General features: G+C 41.6%; 1 protein-coding gene across 2 annotated transcripts in view; it reads left to right on the top strand.

The window, feature by feature from the left end:
• PCSK2 (proprotein convertase subtilisin/kexin type 2) overlaps positions 1-17069 on the top strand; it is a 102982-nt gene that overhangs the window by 73024 nt on the left and 12889 nt on the right. Inside the window, exons 7-8 of one of the 2 annotated variants that reach the window (XM_058019422.1) lie at positions 2797-2885; positions 5399-5574. The exons of the other annotated variant lie outside the window; for it this stretch is intronic. Coding sequence (XP_057875405.1) covers positions 2797-2885; positions 5399-5574 — 265 coding nt within the window. The remainder of the gene's footprint in view (positions 1-2796; positions 2886-5398; positions 5575-17069) is intronic. 2 annotated transcript variants of the gene reach the window in all.

The following is a 17069-nucleotide window of genomic DNA, read 5'->3' as shown; positions in this document are numbered from 1 at the left end:
ATTTCAGGCCTATTTGATGTGGTTTTCATCTCTGATTTAGGGTGACTGGATGGTCTCCTAGTTTTGGATGGGGGTTTTTGTTTTTATTTCTAAAGAAATCAATTGTATTTCTGTCAGAGTAACACAACAAAGAAGCAGCTGTGCTTCTACCTCAGGTACCGGCCTCCTGGAATGGATTAAAAAGAGTTAGGAGCTGTGATATCCTTCTTTGTAGTCCTGCAATTTTTCGGCCAAAGCAAGATCTCAATGAGACTTCTGCTTCATTTTGTGAAAGGACCTCTGACACTTTTAAAGCAGTATGAATCCAGTTAGTGAATGGAAAGTCACAGAAAGACTAGGGCTCTAATTTGTGAAGGTCTGCTGACTTTCTTGCTTTATTTATGTGAAGGATCTTTTTAGCAGAAAGATACCACTTAGCTCTGGAGAGGAAGAGAATTAAAATTAGCTTTAGTGTGTAATGGTAGCTTTTGTTGTTTTCAGTGTGGAACTTCATAAAATTGGGTATGTTCTGCCAAGTCCCATTAACACTGATTCTGCTGCTATCAAGTATTTTATAGTGGGGCCCATTTTGCTGTCCTTACCTGTTTGGCAAAGTAAACTCTCCCTGGAGGGAGAGTTACATGCCAAAGTCTCTTTGAATAGACCTCAAACATTCCAGATGTGGCAGGGGTTATTGTTTCTGGTCCCAGGTGCCCCTGACTAACTTCAAGCGCTTCAGTGAAGCTCACTTACATAAAGTTTATGCAAGACTTGCTCTACTTGCGAATATATGGTTTACCTTTGAAGTAGCTTGTTCACAGATGAAAATATTTTGTGTTTTATTCCCCGATGTTAAATACTGAAATAGAGAAGAGGTGAACACTGTAGAGAAAGGCTGTGATTTGTTCTTCTGACATGAGTCACTTCATAGAAACCACAAAGATTTATCAATGATACATGAACAGCAAATAGGTCTGAGTTGGAAAAGTCTGCTATTTGCCATTAATAATTCAAACAAATGCATTTCCATGAACTCGTGATTTTTTTCTTTTCTCTCTAGTCAGCAGCACAATATTGAAACTCTGAGCTGCTGGAATAGGCCTGTTTACAGTCTCCATTATGTGGGCCACTGCTCTGGAGAGGACCTTCTGGTAAAACCTTTTTGTCAGGAAGGTCCTAATACAGTTTTTCTCACTGTAATCTGGCAGCATCAGTGATGTTTTGCACCCCAGCATTAGTCAAACCAATTTTGAACAAAGCTATTTATTCTTCTCTGTGCCTTGTAGTTGGCCCATAGATGACTAGATAATGAATGCCTAGCATTGCTAGCACCTACCAATGAATGTTGTGCTTCTGTCACACTTCCTTGAGCAAGATCATGAGGGAAAATCTTGTTGTTTGATTGTTGATAGAAATTTCTGTAGCAGCTGAATAACAAATCTGTATTTCTGTCTTCTCTGCCCCCTTCGTAAAAGGAAGCGGATGAGATCTTCTGTCATCTCTCTTTATGGAACTGCCTCTAAAAATATATTCTCCTAAGTAGAGCAGGAAAAAGTATGTCTTGCTTCTTATCTTTTTATTAATGTTACACTATCTTTGCCAGACACCCATAAAGGGAAAGAGAGGGAAAAAAGATGATTAAAACAGTTTTGCTGCCTCCCAGGATGGTCCATCTATACTCAGTATAACCTTTATAATACAGCATTTTGAATTGCATGAATTCTTAGTATGCTGTAGAATCAGTGCCAGTTTCAATGCTCAGAGTGGATTGATGTGAGCATAGGATGGAGTCATATATTGATTCAACATCTTAGACTAAAAAAAAACCCTGACAGCAGCACAGGTTTCAGTAATTTCCCTGCTGCTATGCTTTTTTTAAAAAACTAGGTTATGTTATCTGCATTTCTTTTCTTTTGAGTTTAATTTCTAGGATGAATTAGGAGAAAGGAAAATGCAATTTCCCTTCCTGCAGGCGCCACTGCCAGTGGTGCCAGTAAATGCCACTACAGCTAAAGAGTCTCTATTAAGAGCTGTAAAGCACTTCATAGACACCAGGTATTATTGAAATACCATGTGTCACCCCAAACCTGGACCTCTGTATCAGAGCAGACTTTTCCCACTTGAGCAGAAAGCAATTGCTCTGTGAGATGGAGCACCTTGTCAGCTCTTTTGGGAATCAGGCACTGGATGAGGGATGCATGTGCCTTAGGTCCCACAGCTTTGCGCCTGGCCAGCCATGTGCAGCTCTGCTGCTGAGGAGTGCAGTGACCATTGTGGCTCACTTCTCCTACTCCAGCTTGGTATTGCACCCACCTCTTCCTGTAGCATTTCTTTTGTGGGCAGGGATATGCTCTTTGTACATGTTCAGACAGCAAAAAGGCAGCCAGACTGTTCCATAAGGTTGAAAGTAATGGGTGTCACGGTGTCAAGATGCAAAAATAAAGGAACTAATACTGATTTTTGTATTTATGGTGTTCTGTCAGGAGCTGTTTCTACTAAGATTTGTTAATGAGGCAGAACCTGTCTCACAAGCTAAAATGAAAAGGCCTGTATAACTTTACAGTTAAATGCAGTGTAGAGATACATGTTAACCTCAGAGCAAGCCTCACTCATTCTGCGGAGGGGAAACTGGATATTGCCTGCTTCAGCAAGGAATGAACACGTGCCAGTATTCAGCACTCAACAGTTTTGCATTGAATGGTTTTCCTCTGCAGCACTGGGAGCTGACTGAGGCAAAACAAGCTCACAGTGATCCAGCTCAGCTCAGCACGTGCATTAGCTGGGGTTCATCTGGTCTCTCTGCCTTCCTTTTCACAGCCACGGGACAAGGTGTGCAGGAGAGGTGTCTGCTGCTGCCAACAACAACATCTGCGGTGTGGGAGTTGCGTACAATTCCAAGGTGGCAGGTATGGTAGCAATCCAGGGTGCAAATAGCCCACTGTGCTTCAGGCAGAGCTCCTCCTGCAGAGACAGAGGGTGTTGCTCACAAAAGGGTTGCAGATTGGTGCTGGACCATGTATTTATTACTTTTCACAGTAGCTGGAGAGAGAAATATCTCCCTGGCTTTGCCTTTTCAATCAAGGGCCTTATAAATAAAGGCTTTTCAATAACAGTGCTAAAGAGCAGCTCTGCTCCTTCATATACCAGCTCCTGTTTGTATGCTGATTTTCAGTGCTTCTTCCCTGCATACCTATAGAATTGTTTGTGCCGAATCTCATTTTGCAGGAGGTAAAGTATCAATTTCTGCTGCACTTAAAAACCATTTGAAAAGGCCAATCTTATGCTGCTCTTACTCTTTAGGCTCTCACAGGGCAGGACCTGCAGAGCTGTCTATCTCTGTGGTTGTAGTTTTCCTCTGTTTTAACAGTGATGCAAAGTGATAGAAGCAGATGCGGAGAATGAAACAGGTGCACTCAACATCCACACCTTGGGTATTTTTACTTCTAACAAGTTCTTCTATGCACATATATACTGAATACAGTGCTTGGAGTGAGTTAGGCTCTCCACACCATGTGTCAGTTTAGTTGAATCTGAAGAAATCCTGTTTTTCCCACTCTTAAGACAGTTCCATGATGAGAACTGAGGTACAGCAGGCAGAGATAGATACCTATGAATTTCACTTTACTTTCCCTAATCCACACCAGAGCATCACCCATTGCTTCTTGGTGATGGTCCACAGTGTGTGTACTTGGACAGTGCTGCTCTGCTTGGCCAGTTCCTGTTTTACTGTAGTGTCAGGAGAATCTGAGGAAGGCCACATTTCACCTGTCACCTACATGACTGAAAGCTGAATCTCCACCAGAGAAGAGCACCAAGCAATGTTTGCTAAGCTCTTACTCAAGAAATATCAGCGAGAGTTAGTAACTGGCTGGGCAGGTCTAATAAATATCTCCTTTCTTCAGGAAAGGTAACATCTCCTTCAGGGATGAGACATTCCACAAAATTTACATTCTTTCAAGAGCTACTCTTCGAGGAATCTGAATTGAGACATGGGATTTTGTCTGGACCATGTCTGTATTATTCATATAACTCTACAACTGCAAGCTGGTTGCTTAAAAATCAAGAAGTTTGACAATATTTCTGGTGACCAACAGCCAACAGATAATCTTCTGTGCTTGTCCACTTTGCATTAAAATCCCCTCAAGTTTTTGGAAGTGCCAGCCAGCCTTCCCTGCCTGAGGACAATATGCATTGGCAACACCACTGTGTGGTCCATGGCACTGGAAGTCCATGAAAGCTGAGGGTCTGCTTCTGTCATGGTTTGGAGTCATGTTTGCAGAATGAATGGGTAGTTGATTGTAGATCTGCATTTTATAAGTATGGGAAGCAATTTCTCACCAATTGAGTTTGACTTCATGTTAGCTTGAGTTAGCCCATCAAGAACATCTGGCTTTGGTCTGATTTCTATTTGAAATTTATACCACCTTTTTTCTAGCCTTATATTTGAAACACAATGGTTTTTTATTGAATATAGTCAAGTCACTGGCTTCTAAATCAGGGTCCTTATTGCCATTCACACTGTTTGGCACTGATTTCTGCCCAGTCTCTGTCCTAAGCCATTGGGAAAAGCTGAACTTCAACTTGGGGATATAAATAATGCTTGGAATGAATCCCTGGTTACTCAGGTCTCATCCAGAGACCAAGTGACAGGTTGGCTGTCACTGGAATTGTCCTATGTGTGAGGTACGATGGGTGTAAGGGCTTGCACTGCTGTCTGTTGCACTCTGGCTCACTTAGAGTCAACACTTTAAGGTTTTATGAAGTTGACATCTCCTAAGATTGTATCATTTAAACTCTTTAACTTCTGCTGCAATATAGGTTAAAGGAAGTGGGTTTTAGTTTGCTTTTTTCCTCCACATGCTGGCCATATTTTGCTATTGCATCTGCTTGTTGACAGAATGATATTTTTCCAGGAAATTGCTGTGTAGCATGTTTCCCTCCTCTGATTAAATTCTGGAGATGCACCCAAATAAATAGAAAAATTACTTGAAAAACTAATGACATGTGAACACAAAACTGAATGTAAGTTAGATGAGGGAGGGGACCTTACTCTTTTTTGCTAGCTTACAGAATCTTATATTAAATGCCGTTGATATTATTTAAGCACTGAATTTCTAAGACTGCTGAATTCTGTCATTTTTATAGTGTTCTCAAAGATTAGATGGAAAATATGGTGCAATTAGAAAGCTAACAATAAAGTTCTTTTTCTGTCTGGGCTGTGCTGCCTTGGTGGCTGGGTGTTTAATACTGGCATCCTGCTGGGTAAGCACACCCTGGTGACATGGGAATGTCAAGTGTAGAATTACTGAATGGGTAAAACTGCCAGTGACTTAAAATATCTGTAACTGGTGGCCGTCTGCAAGATTACATTTTGTGCTGGGTAGTGCATATTTCATGCTTATGTTGATTAAAACTACAGGTATTCGAATGCTCGACCAGCCGTTTATGACAGACATTATTGAGGCTTCCTCCATCAGTCATATGCCTCAAATCATAGATATATATAGTGCCAGCTGGGGACCAACTGATAATGGGAAGACTGTGGATGGACCTAGAGAGTTAACGCTGCAAGCAATGGCAGATGGTGTGAATAAGGTAACAGTTTCAATAATCTGGGTTCTGGGGCAGAATGGTGTGTACATGCTTGTGCAGAAAACAGTGACTTGGGAACACAATGCATTTGCACAAATTATCAAACTTTAGCCATATTTCAAGGTTCCTTTGATGCTCACTCTGCAATATTTTGGTATTGATTTTATTGTATAGTCTCAGCATACTGTGTTTATCTCTAGCCTGCTAACTGATGCTTTTCATAGGCCATTGCAGTCAAAATGGAAGAGCCTGAACTTGTTGAACCCAGGTTGAAATATGTCAGCTGAGCCACTGACACTGCATTTTCTGTTTTGGCATGTTACCAATTTAATTATTTTTTGGATTTGGAGTGTCTCTTTGGTTACTCATTATATGGTCATTATTATAGCTGTGATTGAGCTGCAGCAATTCAGATGTCCCTGGACTAATATCATCCAGGAGACTCCTTGTTTATTCCCACATTCCCAGCTCCTTCTAGGAGCAGTCTGTGGTCTTTGTAAAAGGCACTCAATATCAGCCTGTCATCTGTTTAACCGGTACACTGTAAGATGGTTGGAGGAAATGCGTGTGCCACAGCTCAAAAATAAATTAAATTAGCCCAGACAAACCAACCTTGCATGGCTTTATCTCTACCTCTTTAGTGTCAGGCAGCCAAGACAACCATGGGTGCCCCCTGGTGCTCTAGGGAATGAGCCTCCTCCCCTTGGCTGGTTGTAGATTGGTTTCTGTATTGACAAGACCTGAAATTACCCAGAACATCTGCGATGGTTTTCTATGGGAGCTCCACAATTACTTTTCTATTCAAATTATTTCTTCCTTTTGCTTGTGCCAGATTCTCCCACTCTTCATCACCAGCTCACTGTAAGCAGCACATTCTGTTTACCATGTTTTGTGACATGATAATTCAATCTACCGCTGTGACAAGTAGTGAAGCATCTAAAGCTTTCTCAAATGCTGACCCTCGGATGTTTTGCCTGTAACAGAGGGATTACAGTTGTCTTCATGCTTCCACCCATAAAATTGGCAATGTACTGCAAGAACACTGGAAGACTTGTCAAAAATTCCTTCTGTCTACTCAGTTTTTTAGTATAAACTGTACAAACCTCTGATGAGTTGAGTCCCTCTGAAGTCACCTTACACAGGCTGTGTTTCTTGTGATTTTCATTTATCTAGTGTTTCCATAAAGATCCCCTTAAACACTTTGGTCTTGAGGAGAATCTTTCTTAACTGTATGACAATTCTAGCAGCACCTTGATGTGTTATTGTTGCTTGATCTCTCTTCCACTTATGTTGGTTGTAGCAGATACAAACTTTGAACACAGAAAAGTTTCCATGTAATTTCTGTGCTGTCCTCATCCAATGGAGAACTTGTGTAAAAGTAGCAAAAAAAGTGGAAGATTGAAAACTGAACTAGAGTTATTTTACCCTTCAAGCGAAGCAGTTTTTAAATCATAATCATGGGGATTTTTTGTAATTTGGTATAAAAAATACCTTTGAATTAACTTGCTGTCATATTGCCCTATGCTTTAATTTGTGCAGTTGCACTGGAATTAACCTTGTCTTTCAATGTTTAATATCAGAGTAGGGATTTTTCTTCTCTGTTTCATTGCTTGGTTGGAGTCCTATACTCAGAGGGTTGGTCATATTACCTTTTTAATACCTTGCCTTCAGGAGTGTTTGTGATTCTCTTCAAGAAATAATTTGCAGTATTAAGATGAAAAGGGGCCCTGAGATCACTTACGTTGAAGTCTCAGGAAAGAGAGAGTGACAGTGATCGGTGCTCTGGCAAGGATTGCTTTTATGAGGAGACATGTGTCTCTTTTATCAGGAGACATAAAATTAACAGGAGAGCCTGCAGTAGTAAACCAGTTCTCTCGGCCGTTGGAGAATTAGGAGGAATTATACTGGATTCTACAAAAAAAAAATATTGCTGTCTTGAGACAATTACACTTAACCTTGTAGTGGCAGTATCCCAGCTATCTCCTGGCAGTATGTGCACAGAAGATGGGACAGTTCTGCCCCAAATAACTCCCTTTGTGTTATGATCTTAGCTTTATCTACCCTTCTTTTGCTCATTACATTTCCTAATAGAACAGTTTTTTCGGGTATAGTTTGTTCTGATTTGGTTTTTTTGAAGAGCCAGATTTTCTAGAGGTATTTCAAGCTGTCAGTTGATGCTGGATATTCTCCATGATGCTCTGAAAAACCCACTACAGAGCTGGCTGCATGTAAAGGAAGACTAACAAGCCTTTGAAGTAATACCTTTTTACCTAGTTTAGGTCTATAATATATGCATCACACTCTCTATTGACTAAAAATGTAAATCTAGTTTATTATTATTTCTCAGTGTAACCCTCCTATCTTATTAAAAAGTATCTTTTGTAAACTGAGAAACAAAAAAATGTAGGAATTCTTTTTATCAGCCTAGAGCTGATTCTCACCAGTTATGGCTCATGACTTAATGACGAAGCTGAAATATTGGTGGGGAGGAAGCAACATGCTGAGAATAAAAATGTATTCTTAAACTAAAAGCAATACTTCCAAATGTCCTAGAAGGCAAAATAAGAGCTCTTGCATGGAGCAAGATTAATATCCTTGCTTCTAATGCAATAAAATAAAAATCAGTAAGTAAGAGCGATACAGAATTCTTACACAGGATGTGCATTTAATTGAGTTGACAAACACAGGTTATCTTTGCCTTGCTGCCACCACACTTGGGAGCCCAGTTCAAAGAGGACACTGCCAAGTATTTCATCCTTCCCACAATCTCCATTCTCACTTTCATATCCTTCAGAATTTCTCCTTCCACAGCTACTGAGATTTGGGGATAACTAGTCGCCTGATAATGACAATATGATAAAAACTGCAGAAACTGTGAAACTTCAAGTTTATATGTCTATTTTTATGTCTTGAAGCCACCCAACTATAACCAGCTGGACTAAGGCCAACATGTCTTCTATTTCTGATATATATTCTTCTAGCTGAAGATGTCCTGGCTCATTGCAGAGTGGAGTTGGACTGGATGGCCTTTAAAAGGGCCCTTCCAACCCAAACTATTCTCTGATTCTATTTTCCTACCTTTCCTCTTCCATTATCCATTCTTGGCATGTGTTAAACTCATTCTTGCCTTTGCCTTAATCATACCTTCATTTTGGTGGGCTGTTCGCTTGGAAGGTAAATAGCATTAATAGAGGCAGCTCTGAATTAAGGACAACACAATCTGTCATCACACTGTCAACTCCTTTATGGGCTCTCTTACTTATTATATCCAAGGCTAAGCACAAAATTATTATTGTGTGCATGAACTGGGTGTCAGCATAACCCATGGAATCAGAAGTTATTGGGAAAGATACTCAAGCTGCTTTTTGTTGCTAAGATATTTTTTTAATGTGATCTGGCTTCACCTGTGTTATCTCATGGCTTTAGTTCAAGGACAGTGGTCAACAGCATGGCTGGGTCACTGAACATTGGTGGTTGCACTGCAAGGATATGTGACCTCACAGTTGAATTAGCAAGAATTTGGGAATAGGGATTGAAAGGAGTTTCATACACACAAAGGTCCACAAGTATTTGGCAATTACCAGCACTGGCCTGACACAGGTGAACACTCTTACCTGATGCAACTTTGAGCTGCTAGAAAATACTTATTTGGGATGTAACTGGAAAGGACTTTTAAAAACTTTTAGGTTTCAAAGATTAGACTGAAAGTTGTATGTTTACAGTACTTGTCTAATGAGGGGGCCTTGCATTCATTGTATGCATTGTATGACTGGACAAAGCAATCCTGTGTGATTTACATATCCCTTGTCTGAGCTGTGCTTACCCACTATGGGGGTTAGAAGGCTTGGAGAAGGAGGTAGAGATGATGGAAATCCTGTGACAACACATCTCTCTTAAATAGAGACTTTCTGTTCTTTAGTATCTTGCATCCAGAATTGTATCATCTGTCATCTTAAACAGGAAAAGGCTGTTGCAGACATCTTTTGTGAAAATCCTTTTCTTAGGATTTTTCCTGCTGAGAAGCTGAGAAGCTACAGCAACAAAATGTAAACAATGGTTATCTGCTGCTGTGGAATGCATCAGGTGTGTCTGTGATTGGGCCATCTTGAATGTTTACAATTAATGGCCGACCACAGACCAGATAGCTTGGACTCTCTGTCTGAGCCACAGACCTTTGTTATTCATTCCATTCTATTTTTAGCTAGCATTCTGAGAGGAAAACCTTTCCTTCTATTCTTTAATATAGTCTTAATGTAATGTATATCATAAAATAATAAATCAAGCCTTCTGAACACGGAGTCAACATTATCGTCTCTCCCCTCACCCAAGAACCCCTGTGACCACAGTCACAAAAGGCAGCCTAGGTTAAGGACTAATTCCACTTATATTTTATGGTATAACCTGGTTGTAGTGTAGTGTCCAGTAAACACTTCTTATTTGCCATTTCATGAGTCTAGTTCTTTCCAGCTTCAGTTACTGGAATTTAAGGCAACAAAAAGAAGTAATCAAATAAAGTGGTCTCTTATCTATTGCATTTTTAAGATGTAGACTTTTATATTAGGAGGTTGTGAGTGGTTGCTCATGAACTGAATGAATTCCTTGAAATTTCACCTTCTCAGCCAGAATATATAAGACATGAGCCATTTGTGCTTGTGCTGGTGAAAACATCACTGCTACCCTAGTGTAGTTCTACCTAAGAAAACAATGCCCAAGTAAAAATTACCTAGGGAGCAGTATTAGGAATTCATAGTCACATCATGGCTTTGTAACTGGGCTCACCAATGAAGGAAGAATTGACAGTGTAAAAAACAAAAGGAAATATTTTTCATTTACCTCTCTCCAAGTGCACAGAAATTGTGTTATTGTTCTTTGAAAATATCATGTTAATTAAGTATATACAGTTAGATGCCACATGCCTCTAACATAATTTTATTGTTCAACAGCTAAGTGAGGACAGGAAAATTTGTTATATGACAACCATCTGATTACTCACTTTTTGAGGAAGCCCAGCAAGCTCCTTTATAACTTGGGAGCCCTTTACTATCGTATTGCCATTGTGTCTGAAATATGCATTATAATTCCATGCCTTGTCTTTTTCATCTAAGATAAAATCAAACCTTATTAAAACCCCACACATGTTGTATCTGCTTGCAATTCTGAATCCTGGTCATCTGAAAGGGATGTTTTCTAAGGAGGCAAGACAATAATGTAGCCTGAAAATGCTGATTTTGTTGTATCACTCTGCCCCCAGGAGTGCTTTTTTGCCTAATCTCTGTGCCACAGCTCAGCAGATAACACGCTTTAGCTTCCCAGCAAGGATGGTAATGCAAGCTGGCAACATTTGCACAATGCTTCCAGGAGCACAGATGGACCTATGATGCTAGAGTTCATCACACCACTTGGGAATGCTGGCAAGGGAGACCAGCATTGTCTGCTAAAGAGTAAATTGGGTGTGTAGAGTCTTTCTGAGTGATAATCTACTTCAGAAATAATGAGAAGAGAATGAGATTGATTTTTTTGCAAATATTATCAATACTAGAATTAGGCCTGTAGAATTGTTGTATTATCACTTGTGGTGCACAGCCCAGCATCCAGCAAAAAAGAAATGGCTAATTAAAAGGTTTTGCCTTAGGATTTTCCAAGTTCCCTTCTCGTTGCCCTGCTAGACTGAACCCTCCCTGAAACCTAATGCTGCCTTTCTTCACCAAAAATATAATTTTACATGTATTTCTCTTGGCTAAGAGAAGCCCATCCAATTTCAACAGCAATTTAGATGTAGAAAATGGCTCAAGCATTATTTTTAGCCAAAGGAGGTATTAACAATTAAGCAATTAATTATGGTTTGGCATATGTGAGTTCAGTACTCTTCTGTGACCAATTCTAAAATAAGTTACAGAAAGCCTTTTTATTAGAGTTTATGAATTATATGTCTTAGATTTTTTGAGCCTTGTATGCAGCAGTCTTGGAGTTTGGTGGTTATTACTTGACCCAAATAGTTTCAGAAATCTGCTAGGACAAACTGGACAGACAGTTATTAAAGGCAGCAAAATGTGAAAGGGACACAAAAAGGAGAAGTATGTTGGAAGTGTGGTTCCAAGTGATAGTTATCCTCTGCACAGTAGCCAAGTGTTGAACTGAGTTCTTGCTCCTGCTAAAACAGCCTTTCCTCTTCCACTGTTGAATACCAGAAGGTTAGGCCAGCAGGGAAGGGACAGGGCCTTCATCAGTAGTGAATTTGAGAGGATAACCCTGTTGCTGTTTCTTCCCACCTGAACTGCATGGCTTGTGGCTGTGCTGGGCTTTTCCAGGGTTACAGTTCAGCATCTCCAGGCTTTCGGAAGGAACTGGAGAAGTGCAAAGGCATTCAGCTCAAACAGGGTAGCTGTGCGCCTAAACCTGTGTGGTGGCAAACTTTGGCAATCCAAGTATGTTTCCTGCTATGTTTTCTCTGAGGTATCTCTGATGTTAAATCAAGGTTGCTTGGCTGGCTGTCAGAAATGTGTTTCTGCCTAAATTTTGCTTTAGGTTTTTAAAAGTACCCAAGTCATCAGTATAGGAAAGGAGCAAAGGGATCAAGAAGTCACAGGCTACCAGAATGCTCTAGGCAAATCATCCTGGCAACTGGAGGCGCCAGGGGAGTGAGAGATGTTAGGGATGCAGGAACATGCAGGCAGGCTCCAGAAAACCCTGGCAATACAAAAAATGGGCAGCAGTTCAGGGATGCCAAAGAGTCGCTGCCTCCAGCTGACTTGTACTGTATAGCTACCTCTGCAGTAGGTCGTTGCAGCCTGAATAGCTGCTAGTAAAGTCCAGGGTAAGGAAGCAAAAAGGCCCTTTGCATAATATCAACAGATGTTTAATTCAGCTGGCCAGTGAGATGTTCAGAGTCCCAGAGCACACACATGTGGAGGGTCCAGGTTCCCCTCTCTCAAGGAGCCCCCAGAGTGACCCTGGTCTCCGGGCAGTACTAAGATAAGGGCCAATCGGGGGATAGGGAGGGAGTGGCCCAGGGACACAGGAACAGACATAGGAGGAGCAGGGGAAGGAGCCAGTGGGGTCTTACGGGCTTTTGAGGGAAGCTTCTTGCGTTTCCCCAAGCCAGGGGATGCCCTCCAGGGTCTCCACAACTCCCCATTTTGAAATTATTAAGAAAGCTTCTCTGAAGGATCAACTGAATCAACACAAAATGACAAAAACAAATAAAAACCCTCCACATGTGTGTGCTTTGGGACTCTGTTAAATATCTCACCACGTGGCTGAATTAAACCTCTGTGGATATTATGCAAAGACCCTTTTTGCTTCCTTACCCTGGACTTTACTAGCAGCTATTCAGACTGCACAAATGGCACACTGAGCAGGTCTCTAGGAGAGACCTCTTCTCCTAGCAAACATCTGCACTAGACCACCCTGAGAATTTGGGCTTTTTTTACCCCAGTGTGGTGAGTTTGAAATTTTGGTTCCTTCCTCCTTTTACTCTCCGGTGTTGGGAAGAGACTGGGTTAAGATGGAAACAGCACTCACCCATGCAGAACAAGAAGTTTACCTTGTTATAAATGAGGTCCCATATTTCTAATTTAATAATTCACAGACTTAAAATTTAGCAGCAGTTTTTAATTGAGCAGCCATTTTATAATACAATCAAATATAATCCAGTAGTTACAAAAAGAAATTTGGCAGTGGCTCAGATAAAACATAAGCAAAAATTGAGCAATCAGAATATGGGGAGGGCATCCCACCCTGCCTCACGTACAAGAGGCAAAAGGATCCAAACACAACTTATATACTGTATGCTAATGCATATTCATCAATGTTTTCCCATAAATCTCCTCCTATTTTAGATTCTCAAAATCTACGTCACTCTACTGTGCAGCTCATTCTCCTGTTGTTGCAAGTCCTCTGAATAACCTGGCAGGTGGTGTGTGCGCATTAAGCTTTATTTTATGTAAGTAAGCACTATGTTCCAATTAAGCCTTATTATTTTACAGATAAGACCACTATTTTAGACTTCCTGTCTGGAATTGTCCCAGTTTTTTTCTCTTTATTGTCCCAACTTCTCAAGGTCAGTCCAAACCAATAAATTTTTGGAAGTAATTTGGGAAATTTAAAAACTAAGAGAGAATTCTGTTCTTTATTTAATATTATGATGAAATGCATTCTGAATCTTGAGGACCATTTAAAAAACAGCTGAAAACACCTTCTCCGTGTTCCCCTCTTTGTGCCCCTGCACCTCCTCCCCTGTCACAAGGATAGACTCCTCCAGGTTCTCCCGTGTTTACTCCTGCTGCCCAGGTTGGCTCTCACCACATGGCCGCAGCCGCATGATCACATTCACGTGCTCAAGATGGCAGAGACCCCATGGCTGGAGCTGTGGGGTCCCCCCTTCTGCCCTCTGGTACTTACGCTTCCTCCCACAGATGTGTTTACCTTGGTTGCTATAGCACTGCGAGACGGAGCAGGTGGTGATAGCCATCCCCCCTCGCACTGAACAGCTGCTCCCGCAGAAAACCCACGGCCTCCCCACTGCTGCTCCACATGGCCAGAGTGAGCTGGCTGATATTCGCTGCCCAGCCTGCCCCGTGGCAGCCCGCTGCATGGGGGTCAAGGGCAGGCGGGCAAGACCGGCGGGCCCAGGGTGCTGCTGTCACCGGGCAGGCAGACAGCCCCACCGGGGGATGGCTTAGAGCTGCAGTCCTGGCAGCGAAACTGCTGCCCCCATGCCAGCAGCGCCTGCAGGCACCAACCAAGACAGACCCCTGAGAAGGAGAAGAGGCTGAATCTCAGCGTGGCCACCAGCGCTGGGAGTGTGATGAACTTTGCACGGCGGCACACCAGCACCAGCAACGCGTCTAGCACCACCAACACAAACACAAACCCACTGACAAAGGTAAAAAAGTCCTTGCCATGAACATTTTGGGGACAGTGAAATGGTTCAATGTCAAATACAGATACAGTTTCATAACCTGGAATGATAACAAAGATGTGTTTGTTCATAAGACTGCTATAAAAAAAATAACCCCAGGAAATACCTCCGCAGTCTAGGAGATGTAGAAATTGTGGAATTTAATATAATACAAGGAAGAAATGGCCCCCAAGCAGCTGATGTGGCAAGACCTGGTAGAGTTCCAGTGCAAGGTAGTAAACATGCACCAGACTGCAAACCTGCAAAATATTATCCACATCATAGAAGTCCTCCACACACCTACCAAGGAAATAGAACCCAAAAAATTCCTGTGGCATTTGTACCTCCCTCCCATTTTCCCCTTTTCCTTTCCATTGTCCTGTTACTCTTTTTTTATGTTCCCACAAATTCCCACCTCCCTTTCCCTTCACCTATGGTCTCACTCCACTAATCTTTTTCCACAGAGTTCCTTTGTAATACCAGAGGGAGTGTGATTGGGAGGGAAAGAAAGGAAAGTTTCCCTAAAGTAACCATCTTTTTCTTAAAAGTTAATGATTTCTATTTAGAGTTTCCAACAGGCACACCACTACTTACACTACCTTATACAGGGTCTGTAACAGCCAACAACACTGCCACAGGTGACAGAGAACCATTCCCTGCTGAAGAAACCTTCTCCTGACTCAGTTTCCTGATAAACCGTACTAAGCGCACACCGCATCCCTCCTGCCAGCTCTAAGAAATCTGTTTGGACATTGGGGAGTCAGAGTTTTTTGCATTTTGAAAACTGTCTTATGAGTGCTTTTATGTGTTTTTGTCATTTTGTGTTGATTCAGTTGATCCTTCAGAGAAGCTTTCTTAATAATTTCAAAATGGGGAGTTGTGGAGACCCTGGAGGGCATCCCCTGGCTTGGGGAAACACAAGAAGCTTCCCTCAAAAGCCCGTAAGACCCCACTGGCTCCTTCCCCTGCTCCTCCTATGTCTGTTCCTGTGTCCCTGAGCCACTCCCTCCCTATCCCCCGATTGGCCCTTATCTTAGTACTGCCCGGAGACCAGGGTCACTCTGGGGGCTCCTTGAGAGAGGGGAACCTGGACCCTCCACATGTGTGTGCTCTGGGACTCTGAACATCTCACTGGCCAGCTGAATTAAACATCTGTTGATATTATGCAAAGGGCCTTTTTGCTTCCTTACCCTGGACTTTACTAGCAGCTATTCAGGCTGCAACAATAGGTGGCTATGCAACAATCACACAATCAAAGCTTCAGGAAACACTGACTCAGGTACTAGCCCAGCAGGCATAATGAATGAATAAAACAACAAAGGGGAAAAACATAGTTTAAGTAATGCCTCTAGTTACATAAAGTGAGAAAGGATGAAGTCTTCTGCCAGCTCACTTTTGCAAGGTGGCTTACAAAAGATATTTATCTAGGATTATGCACTTATGGAACATCAGAAAAAGGGGTAAGAATATTTCTCAGGGAATGTTTCCTCATGGTGCAGCTTCCCACTAAAGACACCGGAAATAGAAAACCTGCTCTTTTCTTAAAGAGAGCTTCACAGGAACTGTCTGTGAATTACTAAACATATAGCCTTGCCAAACACTTAAAACTGGTTCAACTTGAATTGAGAACTGGGCCTCTCTTGGGCTGGTATTAAATCCACCATGATCCATTTTCAGCTCTGAGTGAGATATATCTTCAGATGGCTCAGAAGGGTGAGTGCCAAGCCATGCATCACTTTTGGAGGAAATTAGCAGGTTTCTACAAGATTATGGAGGAAAGATACTCTTTTAAAATGTATCTTAAAACCTTCCTGGTGTTGTGTTCTTCCTGACTCTTCCTTCAGGCTCCCTCTGGTGGTTACAGTGTATGTTACTGTTGCCTTCTTCCATCCCGTTTTTGGTCCACATGTACAGCAGCCTGAGTCACACCAGTAATATTTTTTTAGGTTCACATAAGGTTGAGATGCAAATAAGAGCTTTCAGTTCACTTTAAATATGATGTTTAGTTAATACAACTGGATTTTATTTTTCTTGCTTATCATAGAATCATAGAGTACTTTGAGTAGGAACGGACCTTAAAGGCCATCTAATTCTTGAACCCCTGCTGTGCCACGAGCAAAGATGCGGCCCACTAGATGAAGACTAGATCAGTTTTATTACTACTACTATCCAGAGAACTGAAAATTTACTTCTCCTGAAGCTGTATATTTCTACCTGGTAAACTACACGATTCCTGAGAACAGCCACCAAACAGCTTGCCTGGGCAGGCAGTCTCTCTGTGGGATCTGACTGTGGGACATGTGAACAATAAGTCCTAAGCATCATTACAAATAATGCAGTTGGACTGCTGTCAGTTTATTCCAGCAGTGTTGGCTTGTCTTTCCAGTCCTGGCTAGGAAGGAAAGGCAATTGAAATTAGAGTATTAAGAGATGAGTTGTAGGTTTTAACACTAAGACCACTTATGGATATGACTCCTGTGAAAGCAATATCGTGAAGCCATTCTCAAAGTTACAGTAATTGCATACATAAAACCCATCCCAGAGTTTCAGTTCCTCTGTGACTTCCTCTTGCTTCACACCCACAATATGTTACATGCAT

Source organism: Melospiza georgiana, chromosome 3 (genome assembly GCF_028018845.1).
Source record: "Melospiza georgiana isolate bMelGeo1 chromosome 3, bMelGeo1.pri, whole genome shotgun sequence".
Lineage (NCBI taxonomy): Eukaryota > Metazoa > Chordata > Aves > Passeriformes > Passerellidae > Melospiza > Melospiza georgiana.
The sequence above is the reverse complement of the archived record's forward strand: the minus strand, read 5'-3'. Positions and strand labels throughout refer to the sequence as shown.